The 15,352-nt window shown below is 40.6% G+C and overlaps 1 protein-coding gene across 7 annotated transcripts in view; it reads right to left on the bottom strand.

The window, feature by feature from the left end:
• Nucleotides 1-15,352, bottom strand: part of adgrl2a (adhesion G protein-coupled receptor L2a) — a 74,391-nt gene that overhangs the window by 19,465 nt on the left and 39,574 nt on the right. For 6 of the 7 annotated variants that reach the window (XR_004025578.1, XM_030784807.1, XM_030784808.1 and 3 more), the window contains 8 exons: nt 14,479-15,279; nt 5,482-5,775; nt 4,980-5,083; nt 4,237-4,422; nt 3,319-3,357; nt 1,485-1,668; nt 556-678; nt 1-107 (listed from right to left, as the gene is read on the bottom strand). The exon at nt 1-107 is cut by the window's left edge and continues 99 nt beyond it. Coding sequence is in view for 6 of the 7 variants with exons in the window: in XM_030784807.1 (XP_030640667.1) it covers nt 1-107; nt 556-678; nt 1,485-1,668; nt 3,319-3,357; nt 4,237-4,422; nt 4,980-5,083; nt 5,482-5,775; nt 14,479-15,279 (1,838 nt within the window). In the remaining variant the exon portion in view is untranslated. The remainder of the gene's footprint in view (nt 108-555; nt 679-1,484; nt 1,669-3,318; nt 3,358-4,236; nt 4,423-4,979; nt 5,084-5,481; nt 5,776-14,478; nt 15,280-15,352) is intronic. The other variant, XM_030784809.1, reaches the window with a different exon arrangement.

Raw genomic sequence — 15,352 nt, 5'->3', positions numbered from 1 at the left:
CGACAGGTTACGTCCGTTTGCCTCGTTCTCCAGTTTGATGGTGGCATTCTCCGTGCTCAGGAACTGGCCAAGGTTCTTATAAAGCGCAAACACCAGCTTAGCAACACCTGTGAAAGATCCGGGGGGAAACATCCACAAATAAAGACAAAGTCAATGTAACGCGATACTTGTTTTCATTCCAACAAAGCCTGTTTTGAATAAAACTTCCCGTTTATGTCAGTTTTAAACATATTACGAAGTGACTGTTTAAAAAAAACAAACAAAAAAAAAAAACAGACACCAAACTGCTGGATTAACTGTGGAAATGTTTTCGCCACATGTCTGAAGACCACACTCCCAACAATTGGTTTTATTTATTTTTTTTCCTTTTCTTTATTCCCTTCTTTTTCTTTTTCCGTCTAGCTGTATCGTCAAACCAATCTTACAGTCACCTTTTTTTTTTTCAAGGAGACAGAGAGAAAACAGCAGTTCTACTTAACACTTCTCATTCTTTCTGCAAACACTCTTTCCCCTGTCTGCAAAGATGAGTGAAATTGCGAGTGCGTCGGGGCTTACCGTTACGACTGTTGAGTTTGACAGTATTAGCCGACAGCTGGATAGAAATGCCGCCCTTGCTGCTCTGTGGAAATTTGAAATCTTGCACCTGACCATCTGTACTCAGCACATAAACATCCAGGACTGGATTTGGCATTGTTCAATAGGGAGAGAGAAAAAGAGAGAGAGAGAGAGGGAGGGAGAGAGAGAGAAAAAGTGAAACACTACACATCACACGCTGTATTAGTTCATCAAGAGAGCAGTGAAACAGTCAAATCTGGGTTTATTCTACTGATGTCTTGATTGGTTTTGCGCCAAATGCCAGAGAGCACGTAACCTCCAGCAGAGCTAAAGTCTGAGCCTGGCCAGCAGTGCAGTGAAAGAACACAAAGGCTTGATTGGGTGCAAAGGCAATTCTCGACTATGGGCGGATATAAAACTGAGATTTGCGAGAGCCAAAGTGTTCAAACGTTTCAAACATTTGCGTTCGTTCCTATTATGTGAAAACGGGGAAAAAAAAATCAATTAGAATGATACAGCCTGTTCCTACATGCAGATGCCACAACTAAAAAAAAAAAACTGCCTCAGGTTTTTCAATCAGCTAATGTTGTTTAGGAAACATCACATAAACTAATTTTTCTACAATTGTGAGCAGCATCCACGGGGAGTGAAAAATATCTAGAATTTTTTTTAGAGTTTGTATTAACCATACTTTGAAGAAAGCAATTTAATCTGATTCGGTGTAACAAGTCTCTTCTAAACTAATTTTGAAGCGAAATTAGACTATTCACATGACACAATGTTTAGCCTGTATCATAAAAACTTTAGAGAAACTCAGACTCTAATAGTGTTTCTTTAAAAAAGAAAAAAAAAAACCAAACCAAACAAAAAAAGAACTAGTGACTACATTTTGCCAAGACAAGCTCATTTCAACAGAAAATATTACTTACTAATGTTATTTGCTGGGACTTTGACAATTGCAGGCTCCATTAAGTTGTCGGCAAGGACAAAGGCTCCTTCCTCCAGGGTATCAAGTAGCATAGTGGCCGCATGTGTTTGCTCTGTAATGTTCATATCTTGCCAGGATTTCAATGCCTCTGGTCTCAAAAGGTTGTCGACAGTGTCTACGATAGCCTGCAGACACGAGGAATATTGGCTGTCAGCAATTTAGCAGAGGTCAGGAGTCAAAGCAAAGACCTTATCTGCTATCAGTCTACAACGAAAATAAAAGCAAACATGCTTGAATCGTCGATGATCAGGGATTCTAATAATAATAATAAAAAAAATAAATAATAATAATAGAAATTTAAAAAATCAAATAATGAAATGTATCTGGCATGCTCCTTCTTCAGGAACACAGCACGTTTATGACAGTGATTCAAAATTCAAGTAAATAACACAAGATAATTTCCTCCTAAAAGGTAAAAATGAGAGGTTAGCCAAGGCCACTTGCTTTTCAATTTCCGAGAAACCCCCCCCCCCCCCCCAAAAAAACCCCTCTACAATATCTCTAGAGCCAAATGCAGGATCACTTGTGTGCACAAAGACTAGCTTTGCCTGATTTAAAATTGTGTTTCAGAGTTCTACAGTACAGTAAGCTTGTGCTTGGTAGACTAGAACTTGGGGTTGTTTTAATCACCAAAAAAAAAAAAACAGAATTACAATTAAATGAAGAAAATCCAATACTGCTACAGTGGACTCGCCGAGGAAATTACTCAGATCAATATAGCCAATTAAGGAATCAATGCACATCTGTCTGCTTCAGTAAAGAATACACAGGTCATCCAAATGTATCAGACAGATTTGAGGACACAACCCCTCCCTGCATTTTACTTGTTTTGTAATGTTTAAAACAATTTAACACTCAATTCATTTATAACACATAAGGATGTTCTGTGTTTGATAATCATTACTTCACCTTAAAAGTTTTGGGCTCTTTTATATGTGTGCATTTCATGGCCTCTTTTAACCAACCGAAATATTATGTATATATATATATAAAACAATCATAATTAAATGAGAAGGGCATGAATTAAATGGTTATATTGCTGAGCGCAAAATGCAATTATTGGAAAAATAGAACGTGACATTGCTTTAATGAGAAGCTACGGTTCCTAACTTCTGTTTGTTGTGTTTTCACAAACATGAAATTGTTTGGCAGGGTGCGGGCAGGAATCGTATAGCTGTTACCTTCTTAACCTTCGAAGTGGGGGGGGGGGGGGGAAAGAAAAAAAAGAAAGAAAGAAAGAAAGAAAAGTAAGCATTTGATGAAAATTGGGGGTAGTAATTGAAACCGGCGTTCAGCATAATGACCATAAAAATCTGCCCAAAATGCTGTGTCAGACAACAAAGACCACCAAGCTGCGAAACAAGACCATCGAATGACAGCACACCAATCAGCACAGACACATTCAACTGCAAGGAGAAAGGGGGAGACAAACAAACAAACAAACAAACAAACAAACAAAAAAAACAGAAAATCCAAAAGAAAGAAAAGAAAAAAAACAAAACAAAAAAAACTCTTGAATCTGTGGGAAAACAGGAATTAAATTAGTAACTGCATATGTTTTCCCAGCCCCTGCGATTGCACCTCTGGCTCGAGTTGTGACTGTACAGGGCCAGTAAGCAAGAGAGAGCAGACGAAGCGGGGAGAAAAAAGAGAATAAGAGAAAGAAATATGGCAGTGGAGAGAAGGAGCATGCTGCTGCGAAAAAGGGAGGGAGGGAGGGAGGGGAAAAAAAAGGAAAGGAAGACATGTGGAGAAGAGACAGATACAGTAGATACCTTCATATATGCCCTGCAAGTCCTCTCTCGCTTCTGAAGCTATTGTTTTGTTTTTTGTTTGTTTTTTTTTCGTTTGGACAGAGAGAGAGAGAGAGAGAGAGAGAGAGAGAGAGAGAGAGAGAGAGAGAGAGAGATCAAACAGAGAAACAGACAATTAGAAAAATCTTGAAGCTCCATCACAGATATCCAAGAATTTCAACATCCTAGTGAGAGCTGTTCAGTTTCCACCATACTTTTCATTTACTGCAACAGTAAAGGCTCAGAGGACAATAGGTTGTTACACATTTTTCAAAAGGCAGGACCAGAGTCAGAAGACAAGAGAGTCTGGTGTTCCAAGTGAACACATGGCCTTACAGGTCCAACAAAAAGCGTAGTCAAGTATCATTAAAAAAAAAAAAGAAAGAAAGAAAAAACAAGTGTCAACAACTATATAGATACACATACAGGCACGGTCCAGGTCTGGGCCAAGAAAAGAAAGATTCTCTAAACAGACATCATGTTATATTTATGTTTCAGCTCTGATCACTCTAACATACGTTTCAGATATCACAGACAAGGTACAGTCCATTGGTAGCAATTGGTCTTTGGAGGCAAGGAGATATATATATATATATATATAAGTGTTAAATGGACTGTTTGGTGTCCTTAAGTTTTTCCTTAACTCAGTAAAAGTAAAGCTGTATATTGGGCCCTCTTCTGTCCCCCACCAGGCTTAAATGAAACTTTTCTCTAACTCATCGATGATCACACGCTGATGGCCACTCAAAGCCTGCAATGCCAGTGGGGGACCAAAAAAAAAAAAAAGAAAAAACCCCACATAAGACATATATAATTCGTACGGTAATAAAAAGCTGAGAGAGAGAAAAAAAAAAAAAAAACGGTCCCGGGAGAAGGTGAAATTTCGGCAAAGTAAAATACCTTGTTAAAACTACGGCCGGCAGAGTCTTTCTCGCTGGGTCTGAGCTCCTGCAGCTGAGCGTCCAAAATATCCACCAGCTGCTCCATCAGTCTCATCGAGGAACTGACATCGCCGGCGAAGATGGGCCCTTTGGTATGCTTGGCCAGCTCATTTGCGAGGTTAGCCGCGTTCTCCCCACTCCGGATCTAGAGAGTTATGAATTATCGTCTCAGCGTGATACAGAAAATATTATTTTAGACTATGAGGCTCTGCCCTCTCATTATGACAAGTTCCCATGGCGATGAAATATTCGCGGGCAAAAAAAAAAAAAAAAAAAGAAAAAGAAATTCACTCGTGGGCAATCGGTTACTAATTAAAAACTGATAACATTCAGTGAGTACATTAGCTGGGGCATTTTCTTGATAAAAGTTAATTCGAGGGTGCAAGAGGTGATGAGACTATGAGTTGAACATTGTGCTCTAATGACTACACATCCTATCCTAAGCCATCATCAAACATTAGCGTGTTTGAAGCATAAATTCCAAAGGGTTTTATCAGATCAAACAGCAGGACATCCCATTAGATAGCTGAAGGCAATGTATTCTCTGTTTTTCCAATCACTGGAGATGGAGTGGAAAAGACCAGGGCCTCAAAATTTGGCACTAGGGACTATTTTACATTCGTGGCATTGGGTTCAATGAACGGTTAGAGGTAAAAAGGCAGATCTGAATCGCTCACAACACAGAAACAGTCTCCCACAAACCTTCTGGGCCACTTGATTGACCCAGTGGGACGTGCAGTTGCTTAGATCCGGCCCTTTTGGATGCCAAGCTCCGGTGGCAAGCACACATAAATAGGAAGCCGTGCCTATGGAGAAAGAAAAAAAAAAAAAAAAAAGGTGATATTTGTGGATGAGGTCTCATTATGTAACGTCTAATAAAAATCGCTCTCATTTCACACTATTAACCTCGGCTTTCGCGCAAGATTTTGTTTTACACGGCGATATACATGAAACGTTATCCCCGCGCAATCACCGCACTGCTATTACAGTTTACGTACGCTAAATGCTATAGCGCTCAGCGTGGAACATAACAGTTTGAAAAGTTATTACACAAGGTTCGGCGAACTATAAAACGACTAATTCAGCGGTCCTTGGTGAGTAAGGCCTGTAACTATGCGGTGGATTTATAAGAGTAGCGTGTTGCGTGTAAATGATGTGAGCGTGGTAATTCGGCTTTGGTTAGGTGATAAACAGTCTGTCTTACCGCGGGTTCCCTTGGGACAGGGCCGCTCCACTAGCATGCCCCTCTGTGTCTGGGGCCACAGTATGTCCCTTCTCTCAACGCTCTCACAGAATCGCTCTGGGGGAGGGAAGGAGTCGAGGGACGGAGGGGTTGTAGTCTCGGGTACTTCGGGTGGTGATTTGGGAAGCTTGTTGCCAGCTTTCGTCCCCGCCGTAGTTATGGTAGTTACCAAACCTTTCTGCTGAGCTGTTGTTGTTGTAGTGGTTGTTGTTTTCAGAGGCTGAGGAGCAATAGTCGCTTGTGAGATGGTTGGAGCTGAGAAAAAAAAAAAAAGAAAAGAAAAGAGCAGAGTAAATTTAGATCAAAATAGTCTCCTTCTTTTTTTTTCTTCTTCTTCTTCTTCTTCTTCTTGTTATTATTCCTTCCAAATTGGTTTTGATTTTAAATCAAGCTCAAAAATAAGAAATACAACATGGAAATTGATTCCCCCCCCCCCCACCGACCTATATATTATTCTAGTCACACCACTAGAACCACACAACAGAGAATAATCACAGACGACAAAAAAAAAAAAAAAAAAAAAAACCACCACACAGTTAGAGGTTTTCAACATGTGCTCAATTAAATTTCAACAGCGAGAGACACAACCTAGGCGAACCGCTTTGTTGCTAGAACGTGTACTTTATTGTTCTTTTTATTTATTCTTTCTGCGCTTTGTAATTTTCAAACAGCAGTGTATTAGACACCTAATGCAATGGCAGAAGCAATACAATATACATTGGTATTGAAGAACAAGAAAACAAACGCGACACACATTACACATAACTCTTGGAAGTGGTGACGACGGCGGCGGTGGTGTTGGTTATTGGGGGTGGGGGGGTGAGGGGGGTGGGGGGTGGCGGCTGTCATATGTTCTATCTGGGAGAAAACAAGTTCCTTGTCACAATTTTCTATTTATATTCAAAGTTTCCTGCAGAACGAGAGCAATCCGCATTACAAGTCAACAGAGCAACAGGGTATTTCATCTTAGGAAAGCCTGATAAACTCAAACAACGCTTAGCCAAACGCCAAATTGAGTTTCGCCTTTTACGACAGAGAAGTGTTACTAAAACGCAACACCCTTCCGATTCTAGGTCTCTCAGAACTTCTTTGCTATATGTTCTTCAGTTACCTATACAACAGATTTACTTCACATCATTTAAAACTGTTTTTTTTTTGTCAGATGAACTACGATCTACTTTGGTTTCAACCTAAACTAATTTAACTGCAGTTATAACGAGAGTGGAGACACACTGTTGGCCACATTTTTCAAACTGAAGAAATATATCTGAGTGTTATCTTTGGCTTTCTTTGGATAAGATAACACACAGGTCGAGACGAATTGGTTTTTAACAGTATCCTTGGCCTTCACTGGACAAATAGGTGGCGGAAATAGTTGAGTTTTGAGCAGTATCTTTGGCTGTCTTTGGATAACGTGGCTTGCTGGTTGAGACAGTATAGGTCTGGCTGTACCCTGATAGGGTTCCCGCAGTGAGGATGGAAGATTTCAGCACAGTCTGTATGATGGCTCTCTCTTTGAGGTTAGGTTGTGACCTGCTGTGAATTAGTTTCAATTGACCGGTGCAGGGATCAGTTTACCCCCCCCTCCCCCCCCCCATCCCTCACCCCCATCCCTCTGGATTCAGCCTTGGCTGTGGGAAACATCTCCTGAGACGCAATAAAAAAAAAGCAATATTTAGAGGTGTGCAGTCACATAGATATTTTGACACTACCCTGATTGCAGATTCAGTCATTGCTCACCTACTCTTCCATGTTACTTCTCCCCCCCCCCCCCCCCTCTCTCTCTCTCTCTTTTCTTTTCTTGCACTCAACATGTGCAGATACTTGGCTTCAACTTAGCTCACCACAGCGGGTAAAAATCAACACAGTCCAAAATGTTCTAGCGTCAAAAAACTAACTGCAAGTCCTAACACATAGGCCCACACTCTGAACAGTTTTTCATCTCACCTACACATGATTAGACAACCTGTTGTTTACTGCCCAACTGTAAAACTGAGGGATCGCTGCAATGGACAGTTTGATAAAATCGCTAGTTCAGACCTTGTAATTTGTTAATGAGAAAAGAAAACAAAGTTTGACTGTTTAGTTGGATGTGTTGGTTGGTAATGTCTGACAGTAGGTACCAAGCTTGCCAGACTGCTATTCACATGTGCGTCATAAACTCTTACGAATGACATAAATCAACTAAATTTCAACACTGGAAAGTTTGGCAGCCGATGTTTAACTTTATTCCACTGCTCATCCATAAAGCAAGATTTCTATTTATTTTCAAATGGTCAGTAAGCCATTCATTAGCATTCCTTCTTGTTTGATAGTCTGAATGGAGATCTGAACCGTGACATCTTTTGAACCGATTAAAATTCACAATTTAAAATTTTAATTCAGCTATTCTTCTTGGAGGTATCCTTTTTTTTTTTAAATCTAACTTCATGTTGTTTTGAGAAATAAACAACAGCCATACAATGCTTTTGAGTTGATCTTTCAACAATAGTCCAATTTACTACTATATTTAGTAAAGCTTCAGCAGACTGAGCAACCAATAAAAACTAAAAAATAAATAAACAAATAAAAAATCTTCAGCAAATGAATTGTTTTATGATATTCTTTGAAGAATAAAATCATAAAATACCTAAAAAAAGAAAGACACCTTTCTATAATTAGCACTTCCTCTGCATTCCAATGCAAGATTTTCAGTTACTAAAAAAAAAACCAAAACTGGGACACAGTGTGTAGTAAAATGCAGAAGGCATAGAACTCTTCTATGATAATCTGTATGAAATAAAATGCATACAAACTGCTCAAGGCTCAGATTAAGAATCTATACCTAACGCGTGTGACACAGAGCAGCTTTTTTGATAACGAGTCTCCTCATTTTCATTTTAAATAAGACAACGCAAGCTACTACTACTACTACTACTACTACTACGCATTATAAAACCAATGCCATATGAAAAGTAGTAAAAATGTGGAAAATATCCATTATGCATGAAGGATGAGTCCACTCAGGTATTTCAGGGGAGCAGTGCACTAAACTCCTCTTCAGTATTTTCACTTTTGTAAACGCTGCAAAGCTCCTGTGATAAATGAGAGAGGGTTTTTTTGGGGGGGGGGGGGGTTTTGGGTTCTGCCTAAAACCATTCACCAAATAATCTGATTATTTAGCCACTACGGCTTCAATTAATCCACTGAAAAAAGTGCTTGGAGTGAACACTTCTCCAAACACTCATTTGGACAAGCTGATAGAGTTCAAAACAAAATGACAGTTTAATGGCTTTCCTTGGACTTTGACATTCAGTGACTGCCAGAATATTCCACAGAGAATATCTCCAGTTCATTGCTTTTACATCCAGTATTTGAAAACAGAAGTATTGAGTGATAAGTAATATTCGTACTGAGTAAGTGTATAATGGTTTTGTATTGAAACTGAAAACCGTGGTTCTGTACTCCACGGTTTGGTTCACAATTTGTGTGTAGTGAGCCCTGGACCCCCCCCCCCCCCCCCCCCTCAGCCGTTGTAACTGCAGTGTTTTTCTTTTCTTTTGTTTATTATGGGAGGGGGGGGGGGGTGCGCCAGTTCACAGGGAATATATATTTCTAGTATAGAAAAGTCCACACTGGCTGCGCTTTTGATCATTAAGAATATCATTAATCATAATTTGATGCTGGTATACCTTATTCAAAACACTGGTGTAGCAGTGCGTCAGCACTGTGTTCATTCATGACAACAGGAGTCTTGCAGTCAGTTTCTTGATGAAAACCTACTGATACCCTTTAAAGATACTGATGTGTAGATCTCTTCCACTCGTTGTCATGGAGAAGAACCTTAAAATAAAAGGTGCTGAAAGGTGCTGAAAGGTCCTTTCATTCTCGTTTAAGGTTTTTTTTTTGTTGTTGTTGTTTATATTAAATTCAGTCTTTTGGTGTTAAATTTATTTAAGTTTAAATAGAGAGGTACTCAAGTTTAGAGTGGTTCACTTTTCTTTCCACCCAAACCGTGCTACAAACCAAAACGTGGCCTGAAAACGAAAGCGCAAACCAAACTGTGAATAAGAGGAATCATTACAACTCCAGTGCAGCACCTTTTCACATGCAAATATTAATTTCCCTTCCGCTACAACAAAGTCTGTTTTTTTTCCCCTCCAGACGACAATACCAGCATCGCAAATTAACATGTCTGCGGAGCACTCGGCCCAAGGGTGGCCGTCAATTAGCCGTCGAAGAGAAAAGGATAAGTAGAGAAATCTTATCTTCACACCGAGACCAGTCATAACACAGATATTTATATTCCATTTAAATGATCAACGCTCACGAGGTATTCTTAAACTTCCTTTAATATCTCTCGTTATTACCACGGGGTACAAGTCCTTTTGATTCACTCTGGAACATGCGGACAGTAATTTATGGCAGGATCACGGAGTGCTGTCATCTGGAGCTGGCACTGACTACAGACTAGATTGGACTCTTGCGAAGCTCCACTACTCACACTGAGGTGACAAATGAAAAGTGACAGCGAGTGTACACTCTGCATTATTCTTAATAGCTACACTTATGATCTACAGTGTGCTGTTGTTCAGATGACTAATAGCCAACCCCCCCCCCCCCCCCCCCCCCGCCAAACACTAGTTGTGCCTTGTTGTTTTTGAAGAACTACATGAAGATGTGGCAAGATCAATGTTTTGGATAATTTGAGAGAAAGACGTGGAAAACTTTGACAAACCATGTTATTTCCCTTGTACTGCCACCGCGACGAGAACACAATCACAGAGACTGTAATACCTGAAGCCTCCAGTGAAACTACCTCCCTGTTAAACAACAGAATTCCTTTAATCACTGAGTTTTTCTTTTTATCAACAGTCAAATGTGTCCCGGGAGACGATAAACTACTAAAGGAAGAGCATCAGAAAACACAGTTAAGCCAAAACCAGCTCCAACACTAAACCTCTGTATTATAGATCAAAAAGGAGACAAATACACCTTTTGGCAAGCAACCATTAAAATCAAGAACAAAGAGGAAAAAGCGAATAAGCCAACCATCTCAAGAGCAATAATAATAATAATAATAATAATAATAATAATAACAACAATAATAATAAAGAATAAGTTAACCTAACATTTCACTGAGTAAAAGGAAAGCTGGGCTAATACAGCGTTTAGTGAGACAGAGGAAACTGAAAAGCCCCTACTATTCGTGAATAGAAACAGAGGTCAGGACGCGAGCTCGCGAGCAACAGGAATTAAAACCGGGCTTTGAAAGCCTTTGTCCTGGCCTATCTGTGGCTTTTAATAAATACAGTACTGGAGTATTGCAATATCATGAGGGGAAATCTCCAATTATCATGATTAGTGTCAAACTAATTTCATTAATGAAGGGGAAAATGAGATTAGGAGACAAGCTGGGTAAGACATGTTTACTGCCCTGATTAAAACCCACGTAGGAGCATTATTATTATTATTATTATTATTATTACTGTCTTATTTTACATCAAAATCATTCCATCTGCTGGTTTCTCTGAAGAAAAAATAAAAAAAAATAAAATAATATAATTTCCATGACGCGGTACTATATTCTGTATAATGATGAGCGTCTAACCAGGTTAGCTTGAGGAAACACACTTGTCAATGAGAGATGTTCAAAAATAGCATACATACACAGGAACTGGGTGAGGACAACACATCTGACAGAATCTTGTCTTTCTGTTCTTTCTCCCCGTCTCTCTCTCCCTCCCTCTCTCTCTCTCTTTGTCTCTCTTTCTCACTGGCTCTCTTCGTGCCTTCCATCATAAACAGAAGCACTAAGTGTACAAGGCTCTGTTTCAGTGAAGCAAGCACGCAGCGTGTGGAAGTCAGTACGCTCTCACACACCTCACGGCTATTGCTTCGTTCACGCTGTGAAAAATGTCTGCTCCTAGACATTTGAATGAGTCAGGCCTACACACTCAGGGCCCAGGATAAATGTCTCTACATCAAAATGCCTTTCAAACAATGCAGTGTAAATATTTCTGGGTAATTTTAACACATCCAGGGAGGTGATAATCTAAATATTTGAAAAGTTATGTACTCAGTCACAGGATTTCAGACTGTCTGGGCATAAAATGTCTTATCTGCATGACAATAAATTAAGTTATGAAAATCACCAATGAAATTGATAAGCTCGTGGGTACAGTGCCACGGTGCTAATGGTCTCCCTCCTTGTAGGATTCTGGCGTACTGGAAGTGTCTTTTCCAATTCCGATCTGATACACCTGGTTCTAATAAGATGTTTCTCAAGACCTAGGTTAGCTGAGTCAGGTGTGATAAATTAGGGATGAAACAAAAGCCGCAAGGAGACTAGAGCTTCAGAAGACAAGTTGGCTGCTACTGTGTTAAGTATCGGTAGGTCAATGAATTCAAAAGGCTTGCTTAACCACAGCAGTGCCAAAACAGTAAACTAAAGCTCCAAACAACCTCTGGGCAGTACTTCATTTTATTTGATTTTTAAAAGTAATTTCTTTCAAACATTAAACAACAAAAAAAGACCTATTTGCTGTTTCACACATTAAACAAGCCAGGGCTATTTTTTTTTTTAAACTGTAGTTACAGTCTCAGTCAGTTGACTATTGAGATGATGAGGTAATTATATTGGATACAATAAATAAAAACATATTAGCACAGGAATCATGGATGATTAGACTCAAGTGTGGGGAAAATGATTCCGATAGCGTACTGCAGCAGGCCCTGGAATTCATCGCTAAATTAGCATGTTCCAGCTTTCATCAACGCTGATTGTGAAGCTAATTAATTCCTTTATTGCCACGGTAGACGAGAAGCAGAACAGGCCTTACACTGATCTACGAACTTCTCAGTGACTGGCAGCAGTCTCTGGGCCTTTTACAATGTGCAGAGGGCTGCCTTGATCACAGCAACGGACTCAAATCTCAAAAAACCACGGTGCTACTCGTCTCCTGGCAGAGCCGTCTGTTTACAAAGGAGCACAATGGTCCTCACTATCTGCCGCTGCAGAGACGCTAGCCTGCCTGCATAGGTACATAGCCGCAAGGGCAAGAAACAACAACGATAATTTTCCACACCGTTACTTTTCATTCACATTCTGTCCTTGAGGAGAAGCGACATGTTGGTTTAGGTTGTCGAGACAAACAGTGCTATCTGTAACATTTTCTGCACCTTGATTCCTTATCCTGCATTACCAGAGTCCTGTGTTAGGAACATTTACAATTACAATGCAGAGCACAGTAGATCTCTACCAACTGCCGTCTGCTGTTAATCCATCTGCTTTATTTCAGTCCATCTCACTGGTGGGTTCTCTCTCTCTCTCTCTCTCTCTCTCTCTCTTTCTGTACCTCTCACTGTGTACCTGTACCTCTCTCCCTTCAAATTATCTGTCACAAATTGCAAATGTAATCGTGCACTCTCTCTCTCTCCCTCTCTCTCTCTCTCACTCACTCTCTCTCTCTTTCTCACACACACACACATACACAGACAACTGTCTCTGTCACTCATGCATTGTTGAATTGATGAAATCCTTTTGCTCATCTCTGTACGTTGTTCATGAATCATTTGAACCTGAAATGTCTGCTTGACTGACATCTATGGTCCTGCCTATAAAGGCATTATTATGACATGACAAATACAGTACAATGATGCATAATATTATAGAATATGATAACAAAATTACTTGTAGTTTACTGCGTCTTTTATTCATTTGTGTATCTATTCACGCATTTAGTCATCATCATACACAGGCCCTGACTTCCTTTTTTTTTTCATTCTTTTTTTTTTTTTTTTTTTTACTACCTGGTAATTCAGCTCATGAATCTCTCACTGTTTCTCAGTGGCAAAAGAAAAGAAAAAAAAACTTCAAACAATGTGCTCATGGGCAGAGGAGAAGGGGAAAAAAAGGTAAAGAGAACTGACATCATCATCCCCTTGATTAATCCACTTCCACTATCCACACTCTATGCATGCTAATATCCCCCAGAGCTTCTCTGCTCAGTGGAACATGGTCTTTGGTTACAATCAAAAAAAAAGGGAAAGAAAGAAAGAAAAGAAAAATGCCTGCCAGCAGCAGACTCACAGTGTCTTGCCCTATCAATAGAGAAGAGAGGAAAACAAACATAGTCAAAAAAAAAAAAAAAGAGAGATACCAAGCCTCTGTAATCTGTGTAAAGTTGCTTGACCTCCACACTGGGCGAAGTCTTTCTAGAGTATTACGAGGACAGAGGACTGAGGCAGAGCTGGGATTATGGTAATTATAGTTATTATATTTTCAATGTACAGACTATCAGACGCACAGCCTGTTTCGACTCAGCTCTTGACAGCTAAATTAAAAACACTGCGCTGACACGACCCAATGACTGATCCCATCCTTCCACGTTTGCCTCCTCTCTCCTCTCCTCTCCTCTCCTCTTTTTCTCCTCTGCTCTCCCACATTGCCCTCGTGGTGCACGGAGAGCCTGTACTGTTTGTTTAAGGAATGCCAGGGGCATTAAGCCTCTTTACTATTGGGAGTGTTCTACTGTTGCCTAAAGGCAGTCTGTGTACCTGTCCAGACAGGTTGGGATTATACCAGTGAGGCACCACATTTTCTCTCACTGGGAGACAGGCTCACAACTGCACTCTATAGGTTTCTGTAGAGGGCACGAGAGACTTGTCTGCAAAAAAATCCCCAGGCTCCGATCCCTTATGATATGAGAGCTGATCCTGAGATGTTGTTTACCATACGCCTCCCCGCCTCCGCGCCCCCTCTACTTCACCCTGGGATGTTTCGTGCACTCGAAAAAGCTTCCGTAACACATCTAACACATATTAAATTCAAAATTAAAAATCAGTCACCCGTGACATTTGACACACGCAGCCTGGGAAGTATCAAAGGAATGCTGATACGTTTAAACAGCAGCTGGAATGGCAGAGAGGAAATGGGATTTAACGTTATGATGTGGAACGCACAAGAGCAGCGCTTACCGTGTGCAGGATCAGGCGGTCCGAACGCCAGATTATATCTCAGTATGTAAAAATTATTCCACACGTACAGTTGATTGTCCCTGGGATTGTATTCCACAGCTGCAATGTATTGGTACTGGTTGGGGAAGTGAATATCCACGTACTCTCCGCGATTCTGCTTGGTGTTGTAGATGTAATCGATGAGGCTCTTGCTAACTTCGCTTTCGTTGTCCTCGTAAGTGGACCTCACCACATAGAGTACTCCACAAATCATAAACGCGTTGGAGGCAGAACGTTTGTCGTAAGTCGTTTCCCATGTCGCCTCAAAACGTAGCGTGTAAGGGTTCAACTGGCTGATGACCATCATGCCATTGTTCTGTTCGGTTGCGTAGATCACCCAAAGACCGTTTTCGTCCACCGCCAGGTCGATGTCCGTTTTGCCACCCCACTTGTAGGGCGATGTGTCGTGATAGTTAGCATTGTTGATAATCGCTTCGCCGCTTTTGATTCTGGTCCGCAGATCGAACTTTACGATGTTGCGGGTCCTCTCTTTGTTGAAAAACACAGCTCCGTCATAGACCACAAATCCAGTACCATCGACCCGGTGAGGGAGCTTGTACGTAGTGGTTTGACGAGAGTTTTGAAAGTCATCAAGCGAAGAATACTCGATGAGCGTATCCGTACGATAAGGGGTCCATGGCATGAAGTAAACTTTGTCGCCTGCTTGAAGAGGATCTTTGCACCATGCCCCTGCTTGCTGTTCCACTTCAAAGAGAAATGAAGGGTCTCCAACAGCTTTCAGAGTTCCGGGACAAACAAAAACTAGTGCCAGGAAAAGTAGAACAAGAAACAGTTATAAGTAAGCCAAAAACATCTCCCAGTACACTGTAATGAA

Source organism: Chanos chanos, chromosome 9 (assembly GCF_902362185.1).
Source record: "Chanos chanos chromosome 9, fChaCha1.1, whole genome shotgun sequence".
NCBI classification, from domain to species: Eukaryota; Metazoa; Chordata; class Actinopteri; order Gonorynchiformes; family Chanidae; genus Chanos; species Chanos chanos.
This window is presented reverse-complemented; position numbering and strand designations above follow the sequence as displayed.